The following is a 20,611-nucleotide window of genomic DNA, read 5'->3' on the forward strand; positions in this document are numbered from 1 at the left end:
GGCTCAAACTTATGAGGGTATACAATGGCCCTGATTCTGGAGGAAATGGGGTGAGAATTTAAGAGGTCAAAATTTGAATTCCTGCCATTTGCAAAAACTGGTATTGGATCATCCCAAAACAGATTTAATTTCAAGTATTTCTGAGGAAAAAAGCTTTGTCGATAATTTCACTACTACCCTCTACATCTTTACCTGAGAAACCAAAGTAGTATTCAGAATTTTGGTTAGCTGGTTCACCTATGATACTATAATCAATTACTGTAGGTACACAGATTGTAAAACTGAAGTCTGAGCCAGAAACTAATTTTCAGTGCATCTAGACAAAATTAATCTGACTTTTCTTTTAAAGCTATTCATCTTTGAAGCCTTCAAAAATGTATGCTTACCAACTAAAGCTTTCATCATGAAAAGGGCATAAAGACCCATAATGCCTCATTAAAAAGAAAAAAAAAACCCACTAATAAAACTCCCCAAGAGCTCCTTGGTTTACTCTAGTTTTTAAAGGACTGCTTTCCTACAGGTAAGTCTCAACAATGAAATTGGCCTTTTTCAGCTGATGCTTAAGAATTGGAACTAAGTATCTCAGGAAAATATTTCATGCTTCCCAAATAAAAAAGACATGTCTAGAATATTTTGTCTTTTGTTTCTTAAAGTAATATAATTGGAAACCATTATCTCTGAACAAAAGCACATGGAAAGTGAAAGCTCAGTATGATTCATCATCAGGCAAGAATGAAGAGTCCTGGCACAAAGCTTGACCCTGTAGGTGTTCAAAAGATTTTGTTTTATCCCCATTTTATCCCTTGAAGAGCTTACAATCTAATTAGAAATGTTTATTTTATTGTGAATGGGATCATGTAATCCTCATTTGACAAACACAACTGGAGTTCAGAAAACGGAGAGCAGCGTGCCAAAATAGTCCAAGAATGAGTAGTCAACGCAAAAGCATCTAAAACCCCGAGCCGTAAAGGACTGCTCACCCAGAGCTGGGGTGCTTCCAGTAGCCTCCTTAAGACCCCCTCCTCTGCTCCAGCACCTCAGAGAGAGGGAGTTCACTGTTGCAAATCCTTGACTTTGCCAACTTTACATCCTTCATTTCTTCAATCTGACCCTGGTCTTTTCCAGTCTTACTGCTAACAGCTTTTGGTAAGGGTCCAGACCCACATCTCTATGATTTTTGCAACAGCTTGCTAACTGCTCTCACTGCCTCCATCCGGTTTTACCCTACTATATCCTCACCATCCACAAGATCAGATGGGTATTTAGTACAACAGACCAATCCCTACACACCCGGCATCTGCCCATCCCTTCAGCCTTTCTTCCTGCATGGTCAACCTCCCCCTTTGGGCTCCAGTAATACCTAAGCTCACCCTGCCCCACACGTGCCATTCTATTTCATGCCTCCTTCCTTTGCTCACAGAAGTCCCTCCTTGTCACAGCGCTGCTTCAGTGCCGCCCTGCTGCCCCATGGTCTGGGGAACGGTTTCTCATCCAGCACGACTCCGCTCAGCAGTCTCTTCTCAAGATGCTTTATCCTGAGCCTGCCTTCACTTGGCACATCGCAAGGATCAGGAGCAGCAGCCCTGAGGTCACACCGCCTGGGTTCAACTCCAGGCTCCTCCACTTGCTCGGCATGACTGGGACAAACTGCCAAACACCTCTGTACTGTTTCCTCAGCTATAAAATTGAGGATTTTTTTTTTAATTTTTTTTTCAACGTTTATTTATTTTTGAGACAGAGAGAGACAGAGCATGAACGGGGGAGGGGCAGAGAGAGAGGGAGACACAGAATCGGAAGCAGGCTCCAGGCTCCGAGCCATCAGCCCAGAGCCCTACGCGGGGCTCGAACTCACGGACCGCGAGATCGTGACCTGAGCTGAAGTCGGACGCTCAACCGACTGGGCCACCCAGGCGCCCCTAAAATTGAGGATTTTTTAAAAAAATCATTTGTGTTTAAGAAACACCACTTGGTGTATACTACTCTAGATGACTTACACCTTCAGAACAATCCTATTTGGGTCTAGCATTATCCACATTCTCATAGATAAGGAAACCAAGCACAGAACTTAAGTACCTGGCCCATGATACAAAAACTGAGAAGTGGAGGATTCAAGATTCTCTCAGGCAGTCCGGCTCCAGGGTACTCGCTTGCACTTCTATGCAGATAACAGCATTTACCTCCCAGGACTACTCCAGTGCAAGTTAACTATGCAAAACACAACAGGCTTGGTACCTTGTAAGTGTTCACTGTATGATCATGTTCCTTCACTCTATGTCCACTGCATTCATTTTAAAATCCATTTTTGAGCTCCCTCCATTATTTCCTGTCTTTGTGTTCTCAAATCCCGGCTTTGCTAAATGTTTGCTGAACAAGGGGAAATTCATTAAAATCTGTCCCCTTATGCTCCTTAATTCATGCTCCCATTTTCTCTTAGACCTAGTAATATCGTGAGTCATCAGGCAAATTAAAAAAATGAAATAAAATTCTGCTACACATCTGAGGAAATCAGGTCTTTAGCAATCTGAGGAATTTCATGGGCTGAGGAACTTTCTCCGGAATTCCAATTCCTCATCTTTGTTCTAATCCTTAGGGGTAAATGGTCAGTAACGGGTCTATGGGTCGTTTCCTTAGTTCATCTTCAAGAAACTTTGTTTCAGATTATAAAAGTTATAAAATGTTTACTTATAAAAATTTGAAAAATATACAATATTAAGAAATAAAAACCTTTCTCCCCATCATAAAGAAATAACTAGTATTGGCATAAAACATACATTTCTCCTCTGTGTGTAGATTATATTTGTAATTTTATAGTTTTATGAAATCTACCATATATACAGTTTATAACCTGCTTTTTTGTCAATGTCATTAAATTCACATGATTTTTAATGGTCGCAAAGTATTCTACCATGCTCACAATTTAAAAATGTCCAACTCAGCATTTACTTCCAATGTTTGCTAATATAAAAAGTACTATCATGAACATCTATCTGTATGCCTTTACATTATCTGCTTATTTCCTTAGTCACGGTCTACAAAGATGAAGGGCAAAGTTTTCAATACATTCTGCTAACCCTCCTTTTATAAAAACTAATTTTATATTCCCACAAGCTATGTATTTTTGTTTCCTAGAAAAATACAAAAAAATTTATTTTAATGTGCTTAAACTTTAATAAGTTTGACCTTTACAATATATGTTTATTGATTACTTAGATTGTGTATGCATAAGAATAAACATTCCGTGTTCATAATCTTTTACTTGTTCTTCGGAGTGTTTTTTTGTTGGATTTCTGTATTGAGCTATTTCAACAATTTCAGCAGCTAACCAAAATGCCAAATTTCTTTGCTTCGATTACTTTTTCAAGTTCAGTATGGTAGGACTTTGTTATCATAAACTAAAAGCTGCCAATTGACAAGTTATTAGGGAGTGATTAATAAAGTCCAGGAATAGTAACTGGCATACTTAAGATCATAACCACTGGATTCAGAACATCTGGTTGAGATCCACTTTGGACAGTCTATCTTACTCTTTAAACCTCAGTCTCCTTGAGGACCTAGAGAATGCTGGTGACACATCTTCTGACTGTCGTGAAGACTACGTAAGACCACGCATGTTGACAACACAATGCCTGCCACACAAATGCTCAATAAACATTAGTATTACAAAACATTTCTAAATAAGTTGGATAGCAGTGAGATTTGCTCTTGATACAAGGCATTAGGAAAAGTACTTTCTTTTATCCAAATAGATCTTTGCCAGTGAGCAACATCTTTAGGGATCAGTAGTGCAAACTGAACAAAAGGAGAAGAGGGGCACCTGGGTGGCTCGGTCAGTTAAGCGCCAGACCCTTGATCTTGGCTCAGGTCATGATCTCTGGGTCTGGGAGTTCGGCCCGCATCTGGCTCTGCACTGGCAGCATGGAACCTGCTTGGGATTCTGTCTCTCTCTCTGCCCCAAACCCTAATGTATGTACGTGGCATGCGCACACACACTCTCAAAATAAATAAGTTAAAAAAAAAGAGGGACGTCTGGGTGGCTCACTCGGTTAAGAGTCCGACTTCAGTTCAGGTCATGATCTCACGGTTGGTGAGTTCGAGCCCCGTGTCAGTCTCTGTGCTGACAGCTCAGAGCCTGGGGCCTGTTTCAGATTCTGTGAGACCCTCTCTCTCTGCCCCTCCCCGACTCGTGCTCTCTCTCTCTCAAAAATAAATAAACATTAAAAAATGAGAGAGAGAGAGGAAGGTGAAGAAAAAAAAAAAGAGAGGGAGGAGAAGAAAAAAAAAGACTGATCCTATTCTACCAAAGTGGGGGAAATCTGAACAGAAGTTTCCGTATTGCATTTTAGAGTCTAAGTCATTCATCTTGTACAGTAAAACACAGTACAATTTTGAAAAATATCTCTACAATGTGAGTGGTAGAATACTATATAAATTCATTTAAAATTTCACATGAATATATCTAAGCCTCTTAGAAATATTCCACTAAACAGAAAAACAATTCTGAATATACCAAAGGTTAATGTACAAATAACTAGAAATCTAAGACAATGGAGTTTTGATAAATTTTTCATTGTCTGATGAATCAAAAAAGATAAAAAATGGCATTATTTAAAACAGAAAATATCATATTTACATAACCCCTTTTCCCATCTTCTGTATCAATAAGAGTATGCCATTTAACTGATCCTTGTAGTGATGCTGAGGCACTGCAGAAATCCTCAAACTTAAGTTAAAGTAACATCCTTAAAGAAAGGATGAATCAAAGATCTACCACGTTATAGGCTCTGTTTGTTAGAGGTCAATTGAGCAATATAAACCCCTGTTGTAGTGATTTTCAATAAATACCAATTTGCTGCAATTTTAAAGGAAACACACAGAAAAATACACATTCTGTAAGGACAGATATTTTATTCTGTTCACCTCTATATTTCCAGCACCTAAAACAATGCCGTTTATGTACTAAGTACTCAGTAAGTATCTACTGAAAAGACAGTATGGATACTTGAGATTTGATTTATATGCTAATTTTTTTTGAAAGAGGGAGAGGGACAGAGGGAGAGAGAATCTTAAGCAGGCTCCACACTAAGTGCGGAGCCCAAGGGTGTCCGACCCAGGGCTGGATCCCAGGGCCCCGGGATCATGTCCTGAGCTGAAATCAAGAGTTAGATGTTCAACCAACTGACCCACCCAGGGGCCCCTATATGCTAATTTTTTATATCAATTTTAGTCTTAGAAGCAATATCCACTGCTTCTACCTTTCAGTTCCAACTTGGTTATTTACTTGCCTCAAGAAGTCACTGAAAAGTCTTGGAGCTCCCATCTTCAGTCTGTGAATTAGCAATGCGAAAGCTGCCCTCCTAAATCACATGAGCCTTCCTAAGGATCAGTTAAGATAATGGAAATGAAAATATTTTGTCAACTAGGAAACATCACATAAACGTCCAAGTGTTTACAGTTTCAAGTGTCTTACAGAGTAACTTAGGACACGCAGAAGTTTACTGATAAAATAAATTGAAACTTCTTCACATTAACCTAGTTAAGATATTAAACACCTTCATATCTTCTTTAAATGTATTCAGTAGATACCTATAATCTATTCTTTTTATAACTAAAGCCTTGCAGTATCTGTATTTTATCGATGTATGCTAAAAATGTTACTAATTCACATATACAGGCTAGAATCAAGATTCAACCCTCACTCGGGTAATATTATTAATGTGGTAGACAGAAAAGAACAGGACTTGACATTACAAAGTTTAGATTTTAATTTTAGCCAAATCGCCTTCTGGCTGTAGCACAACTTTCATATTTTAAAAACATTTTTGTTACTATTTACTAGGCATTTATTCTCCCAACAGCCCTAGGTAGCTGTTACTACTGGTATCTATCTTTCAGATACCATTCTCGCTTTTTCAGATAAGGAAACCAAAACAGACAGGTTAGACAACAGGCCCAAGGTCAGAGAGTAAGTGGAAGGTTGCCCTGGGGTTCAAACGGAGGCAGTCAGCTAGCTTTAACCACTAGGCCACACTGCACCTCCACTTCTAGATGCCTCAGTTTCCTTCTGAGGATTCTTTGTGAAGACCAAATGATATAAAAAAAATTTTTAAATGCTTAATAGGTAAGCATTTAATTAATTAACTACATAATTAATTTTAAAGACAAAAATTTACAAGTATTTTAAATACACTATTCTCCCCCTTATGACCTTTATTTTTTCTTTTAATCAGTTCAAACTGTTACTTATACGGTTCTTTGGGTGAGAGGGGTGTACACAGGGAAGAGGCAAGCCAGTGTACAAATTTATTAAAAATAAAAGGAAAATAGCATAGCAAAGTGAGATCACTTCAATAGGCTCTTATGTATAAAGATTCAATGTAGAAAAGACTTTTACATAATATTCCTGAATACTAAAGAGACAGAAAGTTATGAAACATCTGAGAGTTAATACCAAAAGATCAATAGATTAAATGTTATCTAAATATATTTCAATTCAACAGAAACTTATGTAATCTCAATGGGAAACTTCTGATTTTGGCAAAGGTTTTCAAGCTTGCCTTTCTTGTCAACAGGGATAAATTTGGACGGGTGTGGGCTAACTGTAGACTAGATTATCTTTTTCTAGTTAATAGTATTTAGTTCTTTCATCATAAGAATTCTATGAAGAATTATAGTGGTCTTTCTTCTCATCAGCAATAATGAAAAGTATCTATCATTAGTAACCACAGAACTGTACAATTATATAAACACATTTCAAATGCCTATCTAGCGAACTAGCTGACTCTGAAAAGCTAAAGCCTAATAATACAGATATATAACTCTACTAAACATTTTTATTTACCCCATATATTGTTAAACACTTGGTATCTATAGTTGACCAACTACAATTTGTTAGCTCTAAGGTTTCTTTTTTTTTCCTTCCCACTTTGCACTAAAAATTTAAGGGATGAAAAAAATTTTTCTTCATTAGTAACATTCAGACACACTTTTCCATATGGAATTCATGACTTTTGAAAGACCTCAGAGAATAAGGGAAAAGAAGCTAATGAGGTGAAAGTCAAAAGACTTGAGTTCTAGTTCTGCCACAGTAAGACTTAAGTAGCTAAATAGGCAAAATCCCCGTGGGCAGTCCATGCAAATTGGAAAAAGGAGAGAAAAGGTCTTTTTTTTTTTTTTTTTTTCCTGTTAAAAAAAAGGTCTTCAACCCAAGGCCCAGAGTCTTCCTTAATTAAAAGATTACTGGTTAGAGAATATTATGCCAGACCTTAATTAGTAAATGTGCTCACTGTTCTATAGATTAGGATACGAATTTTTATGAAGTGTCTAATTTAACAGGTCAAATTAGTAATTAATACTGCATAGTGCTGTCCATAAGTTTCATCCTTTGTTTTATATGAGTGACAGGAAGGAAGGAAAGAAAAAGAAAGAAAGAAAGAAAGAAAGAAAGAAAAAGAGAGAGAAACTTCCCTGGAAATTTATATCAAACACTTTCATTGGGTGAGCTATAAGGGCAGAATGGGCCCTGGTGCAACATTTAGGAGAAATGGAGAATATCATGTTGCCTCTAAAACCAGCTAGCTGTGTGGCTTTGGACAAGTCATTTCACTGCCCTAGCTTCTGCTTCATTGTTGAAATGAGGCCCATGGCCTAGATGGTTTGTGCTTCCTTACTCATGCTCCATTTACCCAGAGAGGCAGAGCTGTCTGTATTAGAATTCTGTATTCCAAATACTGTTGTTCTCTTTCCTTCTATCATTCTATTCCATTTTATAACTGCCTACACTTCCCATAAAGATACTGAAAGACTATGAACATGTGCCAAGTTTATGCTTTGAACTCCAAAGGTATTAAGTAACTCAATGTATTGTCACTAGTTCAAAATGACTAAGCACTTAGGATAAAAGACCTGCAAAAAGATCGTTTTGGTGACACAGTTTATAAATTTACCTAATACCGGTTTATATTTTAGACGTCTGTTTTCTCGGGGATAATTCCCTCAAGCATTATTCCATGCCAATAAAGACACTACTCTTGCAATATACTTATTTAACACAAGGTTTAACAGTGACACTATTGACATTTTGGGCCTGACAACTGTGAGGGAGGCTGTCCTGTGCGCTGTAGGATGTTAGCATCCCTAGCCTCTACCCACCACATGTACCAGCACTACACCCACAAGGGGTGTCTCCAGTTATCACCAGATATTGCTCTAGATAATGTCCCCCGGGGCGGGGGGGCTGCTAAAATACCTCCGGTAGAGAACCACCGATTGACTTAAAGTAGTCTTCATTTCACCTAGGTAAGTCCGGCAGGGTCCCCTTTGGCAGCCTGAAACCACCTTAAGAGTGCTAACCTAGGTTAAGAAGCCAATGCTGCTTCTTGGAGGCAAAGAAACAAACAAAAGACCTAAAAGGCTTTTCCCCACAGCTTGATCAAGAGTGGAAAAGCAAACAAAAGCGTGTCAAAGAACTCGATGAGACTACCTCTTTTTCTTTACCGAGAACTAAGAGTGCTCGGAAAGTAAGCACGCGTGTGTTTATGAAGTAAGTATTATTTGAAATAGGCAGGTAAACCATCAAGAGCAACCAAGGTTGCAGACGTTTCAGGTAAGACCTAACACCCCCGGGCAGCTCCGACACCCGCCCCAAGCCCAGTGGCCGGCGGGGCCTCCCGGAGCTGGGTGCGGGCGCCGAGCTCCCGCCACGCCCACCGGACGTCACCCGTTACACAACCCCCCCCCCCCACCCAGCTTATGCAATTCTGCCCTCCCGCGGCTTCAATTGCCCCAATGACTTTCGTGCGAGACGACGGTAAACGTTGCACGCCTATCCTCCGGTGGGGAGATCCTCTCCCCGCCCCGGCTGTCGTTTGCCGGCGGCGGGCCCGGCCCGGCCGGCCAATTACCGGAAAGAGCGCGGCAGGAAGCGAGCGGCCGCTCGGGCTCGCCCAACTTCCACCCCATCCCGCGCTCCGGCGGCCTCCACCGGGCCACCCGCTCCGCTCGGGACGCTCGCTTCAGACCGCAGGGCCGCGGCCAAGGGAACCCCGAGCCTGCGCGCCCCTCCCCGCGCCGCGTCACAGTCGGTTCCGAAGGCGATCCCCATTGTGACCGAAGCACCCCGGGGCGCCGCCCCCTCCCACACCCTCGAGGACCCCGAAACCCCACGCACGGGAGTCAGGCAGCCTCGGGGAGGCAGAGACGCCGGGCAGCCAGCCCGTCGGGGAAAGGAGGGTGGGGTCGCCCGGGCCCACGCCGCATCCCCGCTCGGTCACCTGCTCGAAGCGCCTCGCAGGCGGCGGCCAGGGCCTCCCGGTAGCGCCCCTGGTGCAGCAGCTCCCCGAGCCGGCCGGCCGCGCGGGCTCGCTCCCGCTGGCCCGGGAACCACTTCTCGGCCAGGTGGTTGAGGACGACGCTGGTTCTGAAGCCCGAGGCGGCGATGGCGGCGGCCAGAGGCGGCGGCCGCGGGGTGGTGCCCTCAGCATCTGTGGCGGCGGCGGGCGGCAGCCGGTCCCGGCAGAGGCGGCAGCGGGCGCGGAGCTCTCTCCGCAGGCAGCGACGGCAGTAGCTGTGGCCGCAGGGCACGGTCACCGGCTCGCTCAGGAAGCCCCGGCAGCCCAGGCAGCTGAGCAGCCCGCCTGCGCCGGGGTCCGCGCTCGCTCCGAGGGTCGCGCTCCAGCCCAGCCCGTGGCGAAGCCGGTAGTTGAGCACCAGGCAGTCCACCAAGGTGCCGAGGCACTCGGGCCTGACCGGGGCCCCGCGGCGCAGCGCCGCCGCGTACGCCTCCAGCGCTCCCTTCAGGTGGCCGCCCAGCGCCAGCAGCTCGCCGCGGCGGAGCAGCAGCTCCCAGCGCTCCGACTCCGCCGCCGCGCGCTCCAGCCGGTCGCCGCTGCCGCCGCCCACTTCCCAGAACCGGCCCCGGCTCCGCGGCGTGGGGGCCATCTCCCGGCTCCCTCCGGGGGAGCTCCTCGCCACGACCGGAGAAGACATGGCCCGCGGAGGGCTGCTCCTCCGCCGCCGCCCGCCGCCACGGTCGCGGAGCCTCCGGGGCGCGCGGCTCCGCACGCGGCCCGCGAGCTGGGGGGCGTGGCGCGCGGACACAGCGGGGCGGCGCGCGCCCGGGAAGCCCCGGGGGCGGGGCCTGGCGGGCGCGGGGCGGGGCGGGGCTTCGCTAAAGCGCCCGGGACTCCCCCGCACGGCCGGCGCCCCGGTCCCGGAGGAGCCTCGCGCCTGGCCCCGCCCCCTACGAAGCCCCTCCTGGGGAGGAACGCGAGGTCAGATGATCCCCCAGCGGGGATCTAATTGGCTTCTCCCGAAACTGGGGCCTGGCTTGTAATTGAACAAAGCCTCTTGGAACCCAGGCCTCCGCCCCTGTCGCCAATCCGCGGGACAACTACCCTCACCTGCCAAGGCTTTTCTTCTGATGCTTGCTTGGTGGGCGGTTTTTCTGCCAGGCGTCTGGCCTCCCGGGACTAAAGCCCAGATCACCAACATTCTCCTGACACACCGGGCTTCCTGAGTGGCGACTCGCTCCCTTTTCCTGGCCGGCGGGAGCCTCCCCGAGTAGTAGTCAGGTGCACGTCTGCATTTTTTTATGCCCAAGTTACAGATGGACATGTAGAGGCAGAGGGCCTAGGAATGCGCAAAGTCAGTCTGATGACTTTGTGACTCCTCAAGTCTAAACTAGGTCAACTTTAGAAACAAAATAACCCCACCCATGTTCCTGAGCCGACTCCCTCCAGAGGGCAAGACAGTTTTCTATGGTGGCAAGTTACTGCTGCTTTTCCGCTTTAAAACCCACCCCCACCTCGAGGAAGAAAGCCCACAGGTTCCCAAGGTATCAGACGTACTCTTTACATCGCATTCGGGGCTCCACAGCTGGCTAAGTCCTATGTTTGGCATTTTTAAAGAGAAAACACCAGGATGAATAGTTTTCATATGGCGGTCACAATACCACTACAACCCAAGTATTGCCAACAGAAGAAAAAAGACAATCTGGGTTTTGTATAATGGATTATATTTCCTTTAAACTTGATGTCAGCGAGTGTAAAGCTCTCAGCTGAAAATACAGATTTAATTATAGGCTACTAGAGTGTTAATGCTGGAAGTGACTTAGAACTTTTAGTCCTTTTTCAAATGGTTAGAAACAATGGCCCAGAGAGGGAAGGTTACTTGTCTCTAATCACACAGCTAATAATATACAGAGGCCCTGCTCTCTTCTCTCATTTCACTGTTGGGTTACTATGTTAGATCTTAGAAATATATTACATGAGATTTTCAAAATAAAGGAAGTTGGTAAATGGAATGTTAACCTGAGCATGCTATGCCTGAAATTGGCTAACGTTTAATTAACATCCTTCTTTATATGGAACAGGCAGTTGGGCTCAAAACTGCTTTGAGTTACATATGTTTTTACTACACAATGAGCAAATCCTGTAACTTCAGAAAAGATGTAGATCTATTGCCCTAAAAGGAACAAGGAAAAAGCTAGCTGAGGAAAAATTGAGGCTTCTGTTCCAACAGGACACAGAAGCAAACAGGTTCATGTACCATCCACATGGCACCTGAAACAAATTGTGGCCAAGATACAGGAGCAACTCCTCATCATTTGAGGTGGGGAATATTGGGATTAATTCATAAGCATAACCTTGAATTTAATGCTAACCTCCCTACCATGGTACTACCCCCCCTTCGATAAGCAGAAGAATGACTTCACACGGATGCTCACATACTCATTTAAGACTTGAAACCCTAAGTGGTTAAATAAATATCCATATGTAGGTGGATATTGAGTTTTTGTGATACATTCCGGTCCTTAACAACAGCTTGCAAAATGTACAATAGTAAATACTTCATACATAAGTTCATGATTATACACAAAGTATAACAAATTCATAAATATGCTTATATTTCTTATCACATACAGTTCAAATCTGGTTTTATTAGGGAATTTCCCCCAAAAGTAAAATGTATGGTTCAGAAAATAGTGTGAAGTATCATTTGTCCTTTGGAGCTTCTCTCCCTAATAAATGTGACAGATAACCACATCTGATTCTGGTGTGAAATGAAGTGGTACAATTACAATAATGTGAGAGGGGAAAAAAAATGGGACTGTGGGAGGAATCTTGCCGTGATCTCCTTGGCATTTGTGAATGGTTATAATTCATGTTTGCTGGTTTATACATTTACATAACTGGTTCTCATTTATGTAACTTATTTATGTAAGAGGCTGTACTGCCTCTGTGGCCTTTGTGTGCTGCACAATTTCCCTCTGAAACAGGAAGTCTGGGGCAAGACAATCACCGGCTCGAGACAGGTCCTTCTTCCATCATTCCGTGCCACCACAAGAGGATATGCACTTTGATGTGACTGCTTTTTAGATTAAGAGGAGAGGAAAATTAGTACCTTTCTTCATTCACGTTCTAAAATTCGGACTTTGGTCTCTGGCTCACCCGGCAGGCTGCAGTTGGAGAAGAGGGAGCCGGTGAAATACCCCCCCGGGGGCCAGGAGGAGAACACTAAGGGTGAAGCTCTCCTCTCTCTTCCTCCGAGCATTACTTGCTTCTGTCTCAGCTAACCAAGTAGTAAAATCATGAGATTTGTATTTCATTTCAGTTTTTTAGTGTTGTCTTCTAAAATAGATCAGTTATGTAAGAGAGTAAGAAGAAAAGCATATCTGTTTCCTAATTTGGAAAATGCTTATCACCATCATTCCGTTCATATCCCTGCCCTCCCCCCGCCACACCAGAAGGAGACTTTTCCTGATATAGTTAGGTAAACTCCTATTTAAGAATAACGTAACATAGTGCTTTTCCTGGACACGAGTCAGCTGAAGATGTGTATTTGAGCCTTTTTTTTTTTTTTTTTTTTTTTTTTTTGCCGTGGGTGAATTTACCATTTGTTTCTTCACATTCTTACCATTAAAAAAGACTGAATTTGAGCTTTAAAGAGCCAAGCAAAATGATGTCCTCTTCCTGATTTATTTCATCTGGTTACATCCTAGTCAATGCATTGGAAACCGTAAACTCTAAAGTCCAATATAATCAGTATACACCTAATAGCATATCTGTACATAATGCACAGAAGAAAAGGTCTTCAGAGATCACCTCTCCTACCCCTTATTTTTATGTGGATGAGAACACGGAGATCTGAGAAGCTCCTGGTTTAATGGAAGTCATAATGGAGAGGCAATGCAGAGACCTGGTGCTGACCGTATTTGTCCCTCTGTGTCTGGGAGGAAGTCGTCTGGCTGCCCCGAGAGAGCCTCATTTGCCATCTGTAAAATGAGGGAATGGAACGATCTCTTGGGTGCCTCTACTTCTGGAGCTGAGCCCCAGGGGTTTGTTTGAACACAATGAGAGGAGGCAGAGAGGCTTCCAAGCTCAGGAACACAGCAACGTGACACCTGATGAAAATGTAATAGCAGAGGGAAGGCTGAGAATAGAAGAGGAGGGTATCAGGAAGCACACTTTATTGATACACGCCCAGCCCTGTCCAGGGGAGGGGGAACCAGTCTCTGGGACATGAACACTTTTTGTCACAGGACAGGGATCCCCCCACCACACGCACTTCCTCGCCCCTACTGTAATTCCGTGAGAGGCTGGAGGAAAGTCTGGGGGGGGGGGGGTGGTTATATAACTTGGGCATTTGTGGGGAAGTTTATATAAGATGCTAAAAATACAGTATATGATTGCTATAATGGTGTTCTAAGTGAAAAGCCCTAATGAGGACAACCTGAGTAGGTCAAATAGAGGTGATGCTAAGTAGATGCCGAAACCCAATCGTCTGCAATGACTACTGTCTAACCAAGGGCAGTTTACTCCTGATTATTAAAATATTCTGCTATCCTCATGGGGAACACTGTCAGTGTGCCAAAGGGGCACCACCCTTACCATGGGCACCATTCTTAATTCTTCTTTCCAATACTCAAAAGAATCTAGAAATACTAAGTATGTAACCCATATTCCATTTCATGGTAGTCAAATTGATAAAATGAATGTATTTCCCAGTATCAAGCTGTTAAAAAAGAAATAGATGCAGGAATAAATGCCATGTATTATTCAACAAGTTCTAAGAATTAACCACATATGAATTCCTCTGGTACTTTCTCTCCTCCTCCCTTGTCCGCACCCTGCCCCCACGCACTTAGCACTTACCATCATCTGACATGTTATATTTATATAGAGATCTATATTATTTGTCTCTATCCTGGAGAATGTAAACTCCTCAAGAGCTAGGATTTTCTGCCCATCCTGTTCACTGATGTGTCTCTAACACCAGGGCACTGAAAAGACCCTAGCTAGTCACTGTTGAATGAGTCACCGACAAATTATGATACCACCTAATATTCTTCATTCTTGTTAGTGATGGACACACATTTACCATTAAGACAGTAGGACAATTTATTTTCTTCATTTCTCCTCTCCTTCTCTCATACCTCCCACCTGGTCTGCCAGAAAAGTTTTTGGGTTCTGCCTGCAGATTGTATTGACAATCTGACCCCTCCTCACTGCTCACTCTGCCCCCTAACCTTTTGCTCCCTCCCATCCTCCCTACACACTCCCCGCAGTCACCCTGGCCCAGGCTATCAACATTTCTCCTCCTAAAATAACCAGTTTGGGTATTTTTTAAAAAGTGTTTGTTTGTTTGTTTAAGAGGGAGAGAGCAGAGCTAGCAAGCAGGGGAGATGAAAAAAGGAAAAAGAGAGAATCCCAAGCAGACTCTATGCTGTCAGCACAGAGCCCAACGCAGGGCTCAACCCCACAAACCGTGAGATCATGACCTGAGCCAAAATCAAGAATGGGCCACTTAACCGACTGAGTCACCCAGGTGCCCTGAGTTGTGGTATTCTTTAGAATAAGAGAAATAGTTTTGCAAATGGAAACAGATAAAAAGAAAATTATGTTCAGCAACTATATATACGTATACACAAATCAAGAAATCAAAGAAATATATAGTCGAACAACACAAATTTGAACTGTGCATATCCATTTCCACGTGGATTTTTTTCCCAATAAATACAATACAGTACTCTGAGTGTGTTTTTTCTTATGGTTTTCTTCATACTATTTTCTCTCGCTTACTTTATTGTAATAATATAGTATATAATACATATAACATACAGTGTATATGTTAAGCAAATGTTTATGTTAATGGTAAGGCTTCTGGTCAACAGTAGGCCCTCAGTAATTACGTTTTGGGGGAGTCAAAAGTTACACGTGGGTTTTGGACGGCATGGGGGGGCGGGTGTCAGTGCCTCTGTCCCCTGCATTGTTCAGGAGGCAACTGTGTACCCATCTAACATAGCAAATGAAGCTTTAATAATTTGAAAAGCACTAATAATCTGGATTGAATCTAGCATTATTACTACTGTTATTTAGAAATGCTTGCTAAAGTGGGAATAGCAGAAAGCCTTTGAAGATTTGAGAAGGCACGGTGGGAAGCCTGTATGGGCCAAAAGATCCTGGAGCCACCCTCAGCTCTGCTCTTTCTTTCATATTTCCCATACACCAGGCTCACAAATCCTTTGCTTCTACCTTCAGAATGTAGCCAGAAGTGCAACGCACTTTTCCCTGGCTCATTTTCAGCTCCTGTGTGACTGTTTCAGAATCTGAGTTATTAAATTGCAAAAATTCAAGATTGTAATTCGTAAAAGAATGGCTGATGTGTATAAAGGGAAATGCTGGAGGAAGTTATCTGGGCGGGGTGGGCATTTAAGCTGGTGAAGGAGATCCGCCAGATTAGGTAGGAAAATACATGTGACTAGATTAGGCCAGATGATCTGTGTCCCAATTTGGTCCACATGTTCTCCAAAGAAGGAGAGATAAGGACCTCAGGTGACGGAAGAGTTCACAACCAGGAGATGAAAATGTACAGATGAGAGAATGAGAGCAAGGACGTAATGGTGGAATGAGCAACAGGTTGGAGGGTTCGGGTTAAGAGAAAACCAGAGGAAGAGGAAGATATGGAATGCTCAGGTGGATGTGCATTACAAACCATCTTTATTCAGGGTGAAGTGCATGCTTTAGGCCAGGCTGGCTTGGGGCCTCGGACAATGGGGAAGGATCTCTTTCTATCCCCTTTCCAATTCTGAAATAGCTAGATGAAGTCACATTCTTTCAAACCTAAGTGAAATAAATTGAGTCTATGACAACATAGACTCTTGTCATCCAGCATGGAAAACTGTCGCAAAAATAAAGGGTTTTGAACAAATTTAAGAATGATGGATACATTAAAATACTACTGAGGGAAGTCAGACTCAAGTGGAGCTTTAGGTTAGCAAGAAAGACAGTGATGCTTTCCCATGATGCACACTTTGGTGCTTTTGTCAATAAGAGAATAATGGGCTGGAGGGTCCAAGGACCTAATCCGGTAAATTGGTTCCTACATTCTTTTTCTTTTTCTTTTTTTTTTTTTTTAACATTTATTTATTATTGAGAGACAGAGAGACAGAGCATGAACAGGGGAGGGGCAGAGAGAGAGAGGAAGACACAGAATCCAAAACACGCTCCAGGCTCTGAGCTGTCAGCACAGAGCCCCTATGTGGGGTTCGAACTCATGAACCATGAGATCCTGACCTGAGCCGAAGTCAGAGTCTTCACCGACTGAGCCACCCAGGTGCCCCTGGTTCCTGCATTCTTATGTGTTGTTCTAATAAGTCCCATCAACTCCCTTAGGAAACCAAATCACAAACACATAATAGCTTCAAATAAAATGCCTTGCAATCAAAAATGTCTTGACTTGAGCTGTTAGCAGATTGTAAAATACAGGAATATGTTCATATTTATCAGCATATGTATTGGTTGATGTTAATTTCTTCTCATTCCTAACTGACTAGCTCAAATGAACTCTGAGAATTCTTGCCACTAATTTAATCTGATTCTGACCCCGATCTCTACAAAATTCAGAACCTGAGATCTCTGACTCTGACTCATTTGTTAGGTGACAACACTTCTGATCCAGCGTGGAGGGAACCAAAGCTTCCCGAAAAGGCATTTATTACCAGGGTAACTTTGCTACAAGTGCCTTTGGCTTTAGAGGATTTATTTGTCCAGGTATCACTTTATCATTCTCCCTTTTACATCAACTCAGGCCTAAAAGAATTAGGCCTAACCCATAGAAAGTGCTTCTCCAGATTTAGATCAAACCTTTCTGACCAGAAGAGGCATTTTGAGTAATAGAACAGCTCCATTTTTGTTTCTCCTAAATTTGATGTAGCCAAGTTATTCGGCTCCAAATGTAACTAGACAGCTCAATGCAGCTAGCAAGAGCTGCTTTTACTAAGCTCCCATCTACAGTTGACCCTTGAATAACACAGGTTTGGACTGTGAAGTTCCACGTACAGGAAGCTTCTTTTCCACAGATTCAGTACGGTATTGTAAACGTATTTTCTCTTCCTGACAATTTTCTTCATAACATTTTCTTTTCTGGGGCGCCTGGGTGGCTCAGTCAGTTAAGTATTCACTTCAGCTCAAGTCATGATCCCAAGGTTTGTGGGTTCAAGCCTGGCATCCGGCTCCAGGCTGTCAGCTCAGAGCCTGGAGCCTGCCTCGGATTCTGTCTCCCTCTTTCTTTGCCCCTCCCCTGCTCATGTTCTGTCTCTCGCTCTCAAAAAACAAAAGCAAAAACAAAAAACAAACTTAAATAACATTTTTTCTCTACTTTATTGTAAGAACACAGTATATAATACAGATAACATACAAAATGTGTGTTAACAGAATGTTTGCATTATCAGTAGGCTCTCAGTAGTTAAGCGTTGAGGGAGTCAAAAGTTATACTCGGATTTTTCACCAGGCAGGGGTCAGCACTTCTCCCTGACATATAAGAGTCATATAAGTGACATATAAGAGTCACTTATATGTACAAGAAAAGTCTGCGAGTGCGGGGACGGTGCGAATTGAAGGGCACTGTATTGTACACGGTGATAAACACAGTGATGCCAAAACCCATCTCATCCAGAGGCTAAGCCGCCCGGATTCTGTGTACCTACGGGGAAAGTTCTTCCGACTCTGTGTGCGATGAGCGGTTGTAATGCCTAGTTTCTGAAGTCCCTTCCAGCTCAGGGAGGCTGTAATTGCTGAACAAATACATCTCCTGCCCTTTGATAATTTTCCAGTGGAAAACCACGCCGTTTGGGCCCACATGTGAAATCTTTAATTTTCTACTTAGAACCTCCCCCGCCACTAAGGTTTCCCAGTTCCTGGGGCGACGGTGTCTACGCATGTGCAATGTGCTTCCTCCTGGGCGGGTCTGAGTTTGGGGGGTGGAGTCCCTACCCTGAGCGGCCCACAGTTGCAGGTGGAGGACCGAGGGCGAGGGCGGTGTGACGGTGTTAGGTCACAATGGGCAGACGTGACAGTGGTAGGTCACAATGGGCAGGAGCAGGTTAAAGGTGGGTTGGTTGAATGGGAGGTTCAGGAAGCAGGCATTTGGTTTCAGCTTCAAAGCAGAAGTGGAGGTGACCTGGGGGGCCAGCTGGGGGAGGCCCCTCTTGAGCATGCCCTACATCTCCTGCTCTGGGAGAGCATGTCAGGCTTGTCCCCAGCAGGCTGCAAAGCGCCCCCACAGCTTCCTGGCTGCTCCCCTCGAGGTGTTCTGGAGCAAAACGGAATCTGTGCAGACCAGACCCGGCCACCTGTCATCGAGGCCTGGGGAGCACGGGTGGGCTGCTTGCGAGGGTGGTGAGGGGGGTGTGGAGGAGCCACGGAGCGCTGTCTTGATAAAAGATAGCCAGGAGGCGCGAATCTGTGCTCCGATATGACAAAGCAGAGTGTTCAGTGAGGATTTTTATCACCACCACGGGGACCCTGCGGTGACAACCACACAAGGGAGAATGTGCTTCATTCAAGTAGCCACCGATCTTTGAGAGAGACTTTATCCAGATCAGAAGAGAAGGGATCGATGTATACACGGTGTGTTAGTGGTGACCTTGAGCCTCATATCCACCAGCCCAGCAACACCTGATACTATCTGCTGGCCCCAGCAGCTGCGAGCTATGAGAAGCAGGCCAGATGTGGAGACACCCAGGGAAGAAGTCACAGACCTACACAGACCTTTGAGCTAACCAGGCAGCTTCCCTCCACGTTTGGAGTCAGTCGTGACAAACAACAGCCCCCCTGGAGCTTGCCACTGTGGCTACGTTTTGAACTTTTAGCTGTGTCCCCTTCAGGTGAAAGTGATCTTTTCTTCTTTTTTTCCCCTTAGGAAAACTTTGTTTATCCCCTCAAGACCACCAGTGGAGGCTTACAGCTGTACCCAGGCCATGCCGGTGGAGGTCACAGTGGACATACCTGTGTTTGAGGCAGAGCCCAGTGCTTATGGAGCCACGTGGACAAGAGGGTCACCATCAGGTCCACATCAGGAGCCTCCCCCATCATCCCTGAGGTGTATGGGGCTACCTCCTTTCATTATTCGGAGGGGGAAGGAATCCGACATGCCTCCTGCACATACCATGTTCATGAAAGCACACTGTCTTTCCTAATCAGAGCGTCTGCAGTGCCTGACAAAGGGGCAGCAGTGGTCATGACAGGCACCATGGTCGATGCTGTAGACGGGGGCATCTGAGCACAGGCTGGGCACATTCATACAGCAGGAATGGCTTTCATGGATCCAGCAGGAAGTGGAACCTGCACGGCCAATGCAAGTGCTTCTGATGTGGCCTCAGAGGTCTTCACGTAGAGCAAGTGTTTGATCCCAGTGCATAATTGCAGCCTGTGACCAAGAGCCGCAGGTCCCTCACCTGCGGGCAGCACATGCGTGGTGACTACAGGGCAGAGACGACCAGCAAGCCTGTGGCAGAAGTTAAAGGCTTCGCAATGAATGGGACAGAAGCCAGGGAGTCCCCCAGCCCAGGGCTGAAGCCTGGAGGGAGAGAAAGGAAAAGGACAGAATTCCACCAGAAGTCAGCCTCAGCACCATAGGGGAGGACAAGACAACCCTAGTATCAGCCTCTTCTGCTCTTTAGCTCCCTAACAGTAGGAGTGAAGAAAAGGAAAAAGCCCCAACAGCTCGGGAGGCTCCTCTCCCATGAAAACACCAGTCTCAGCCCTACCACAAAGGTGTCCAGGTCATCCCCCAAACTGGGGGGAGCTGAACCACCAACTACTTCGGGGTCTTCACGCAGAAATGGTTCTTGGTGAACTTCAAAGCCTGCCTTACTGGAGAGAGTAGAGAGGTGGACACCAAATCCAACATGGCAGAGGAGACAGCACGGCGGCCGCTGCCATCTCAGTGTGGCAGGGGCTGGGGACCCCTGCAACCGTATGTGAGACCAAGAACACAAAAAGCAGGAGTGCCCAAGGCCAGATTGCAAAGCCCAGGTGAGAAGCAGGACCTTTTCGTCCCCAATTCTGCCTCTCTTTATCCTCGCTTTTCACAAAACTGGAATTAATGCGTCTAACACATTTCCTCATTTCGACACATTTGGAGGAGATAAGAGACTGGCCCACAGGAAAAAGTGAGAGCTGAAAGTCTGACAACAGAAGTGGCCTAAACCGCACAAGACACAGGCGTAAGACCTACAGATACTCATCATTCTGGGGCCGTTTGTCTAGGGGCAAAGAATACCTCAAAAGGCTTTGAGGTCAACAGTACCCTACTGACCTGTACAATATTTGAA

General features: G+C 44.8%; 1 protein-coding gene across 1 annotated transcript in view; it reads right to left on the reverse strand.

The window, feature by feature from the left end:
- The window catches only part of LONRF1 (LON peptidase N-terminal domain and ring finger 1), a 37,746-nt gene extending 27,577 nt beyond the window's left edge, over positions 1–10,169 (reverse strand). Inside the window, exon 1 of the mRNA XM_060653113.3 lies at positions 9,270–10,169. Coding sequence (XP_060509096.3) covers positions 9,270–9,984 — 715 coding nt within the window. The 5' untranslated portion in view covers positions 9,985–10,169. The remainder of the gene's footprint in view (positions 1–9,269) is intronic.
- Positions 10,170–20,611: the final 10,442 nt, after the last annotated feature.

This window comes from Panthera onca, chromosome B1, assembly GCF_046562875.1.
Source record: "Panthera onca isolate mPanOnc1 chromosome B1, mPanOnc1 haplotype 2, whole genome shotgun sequence".
NCBI classification, from domain to species: Eukaryota; Metazoa; Chordata; class Mammalia; order Carnivora; family Felidae; genus Panthera; species Panthera onca.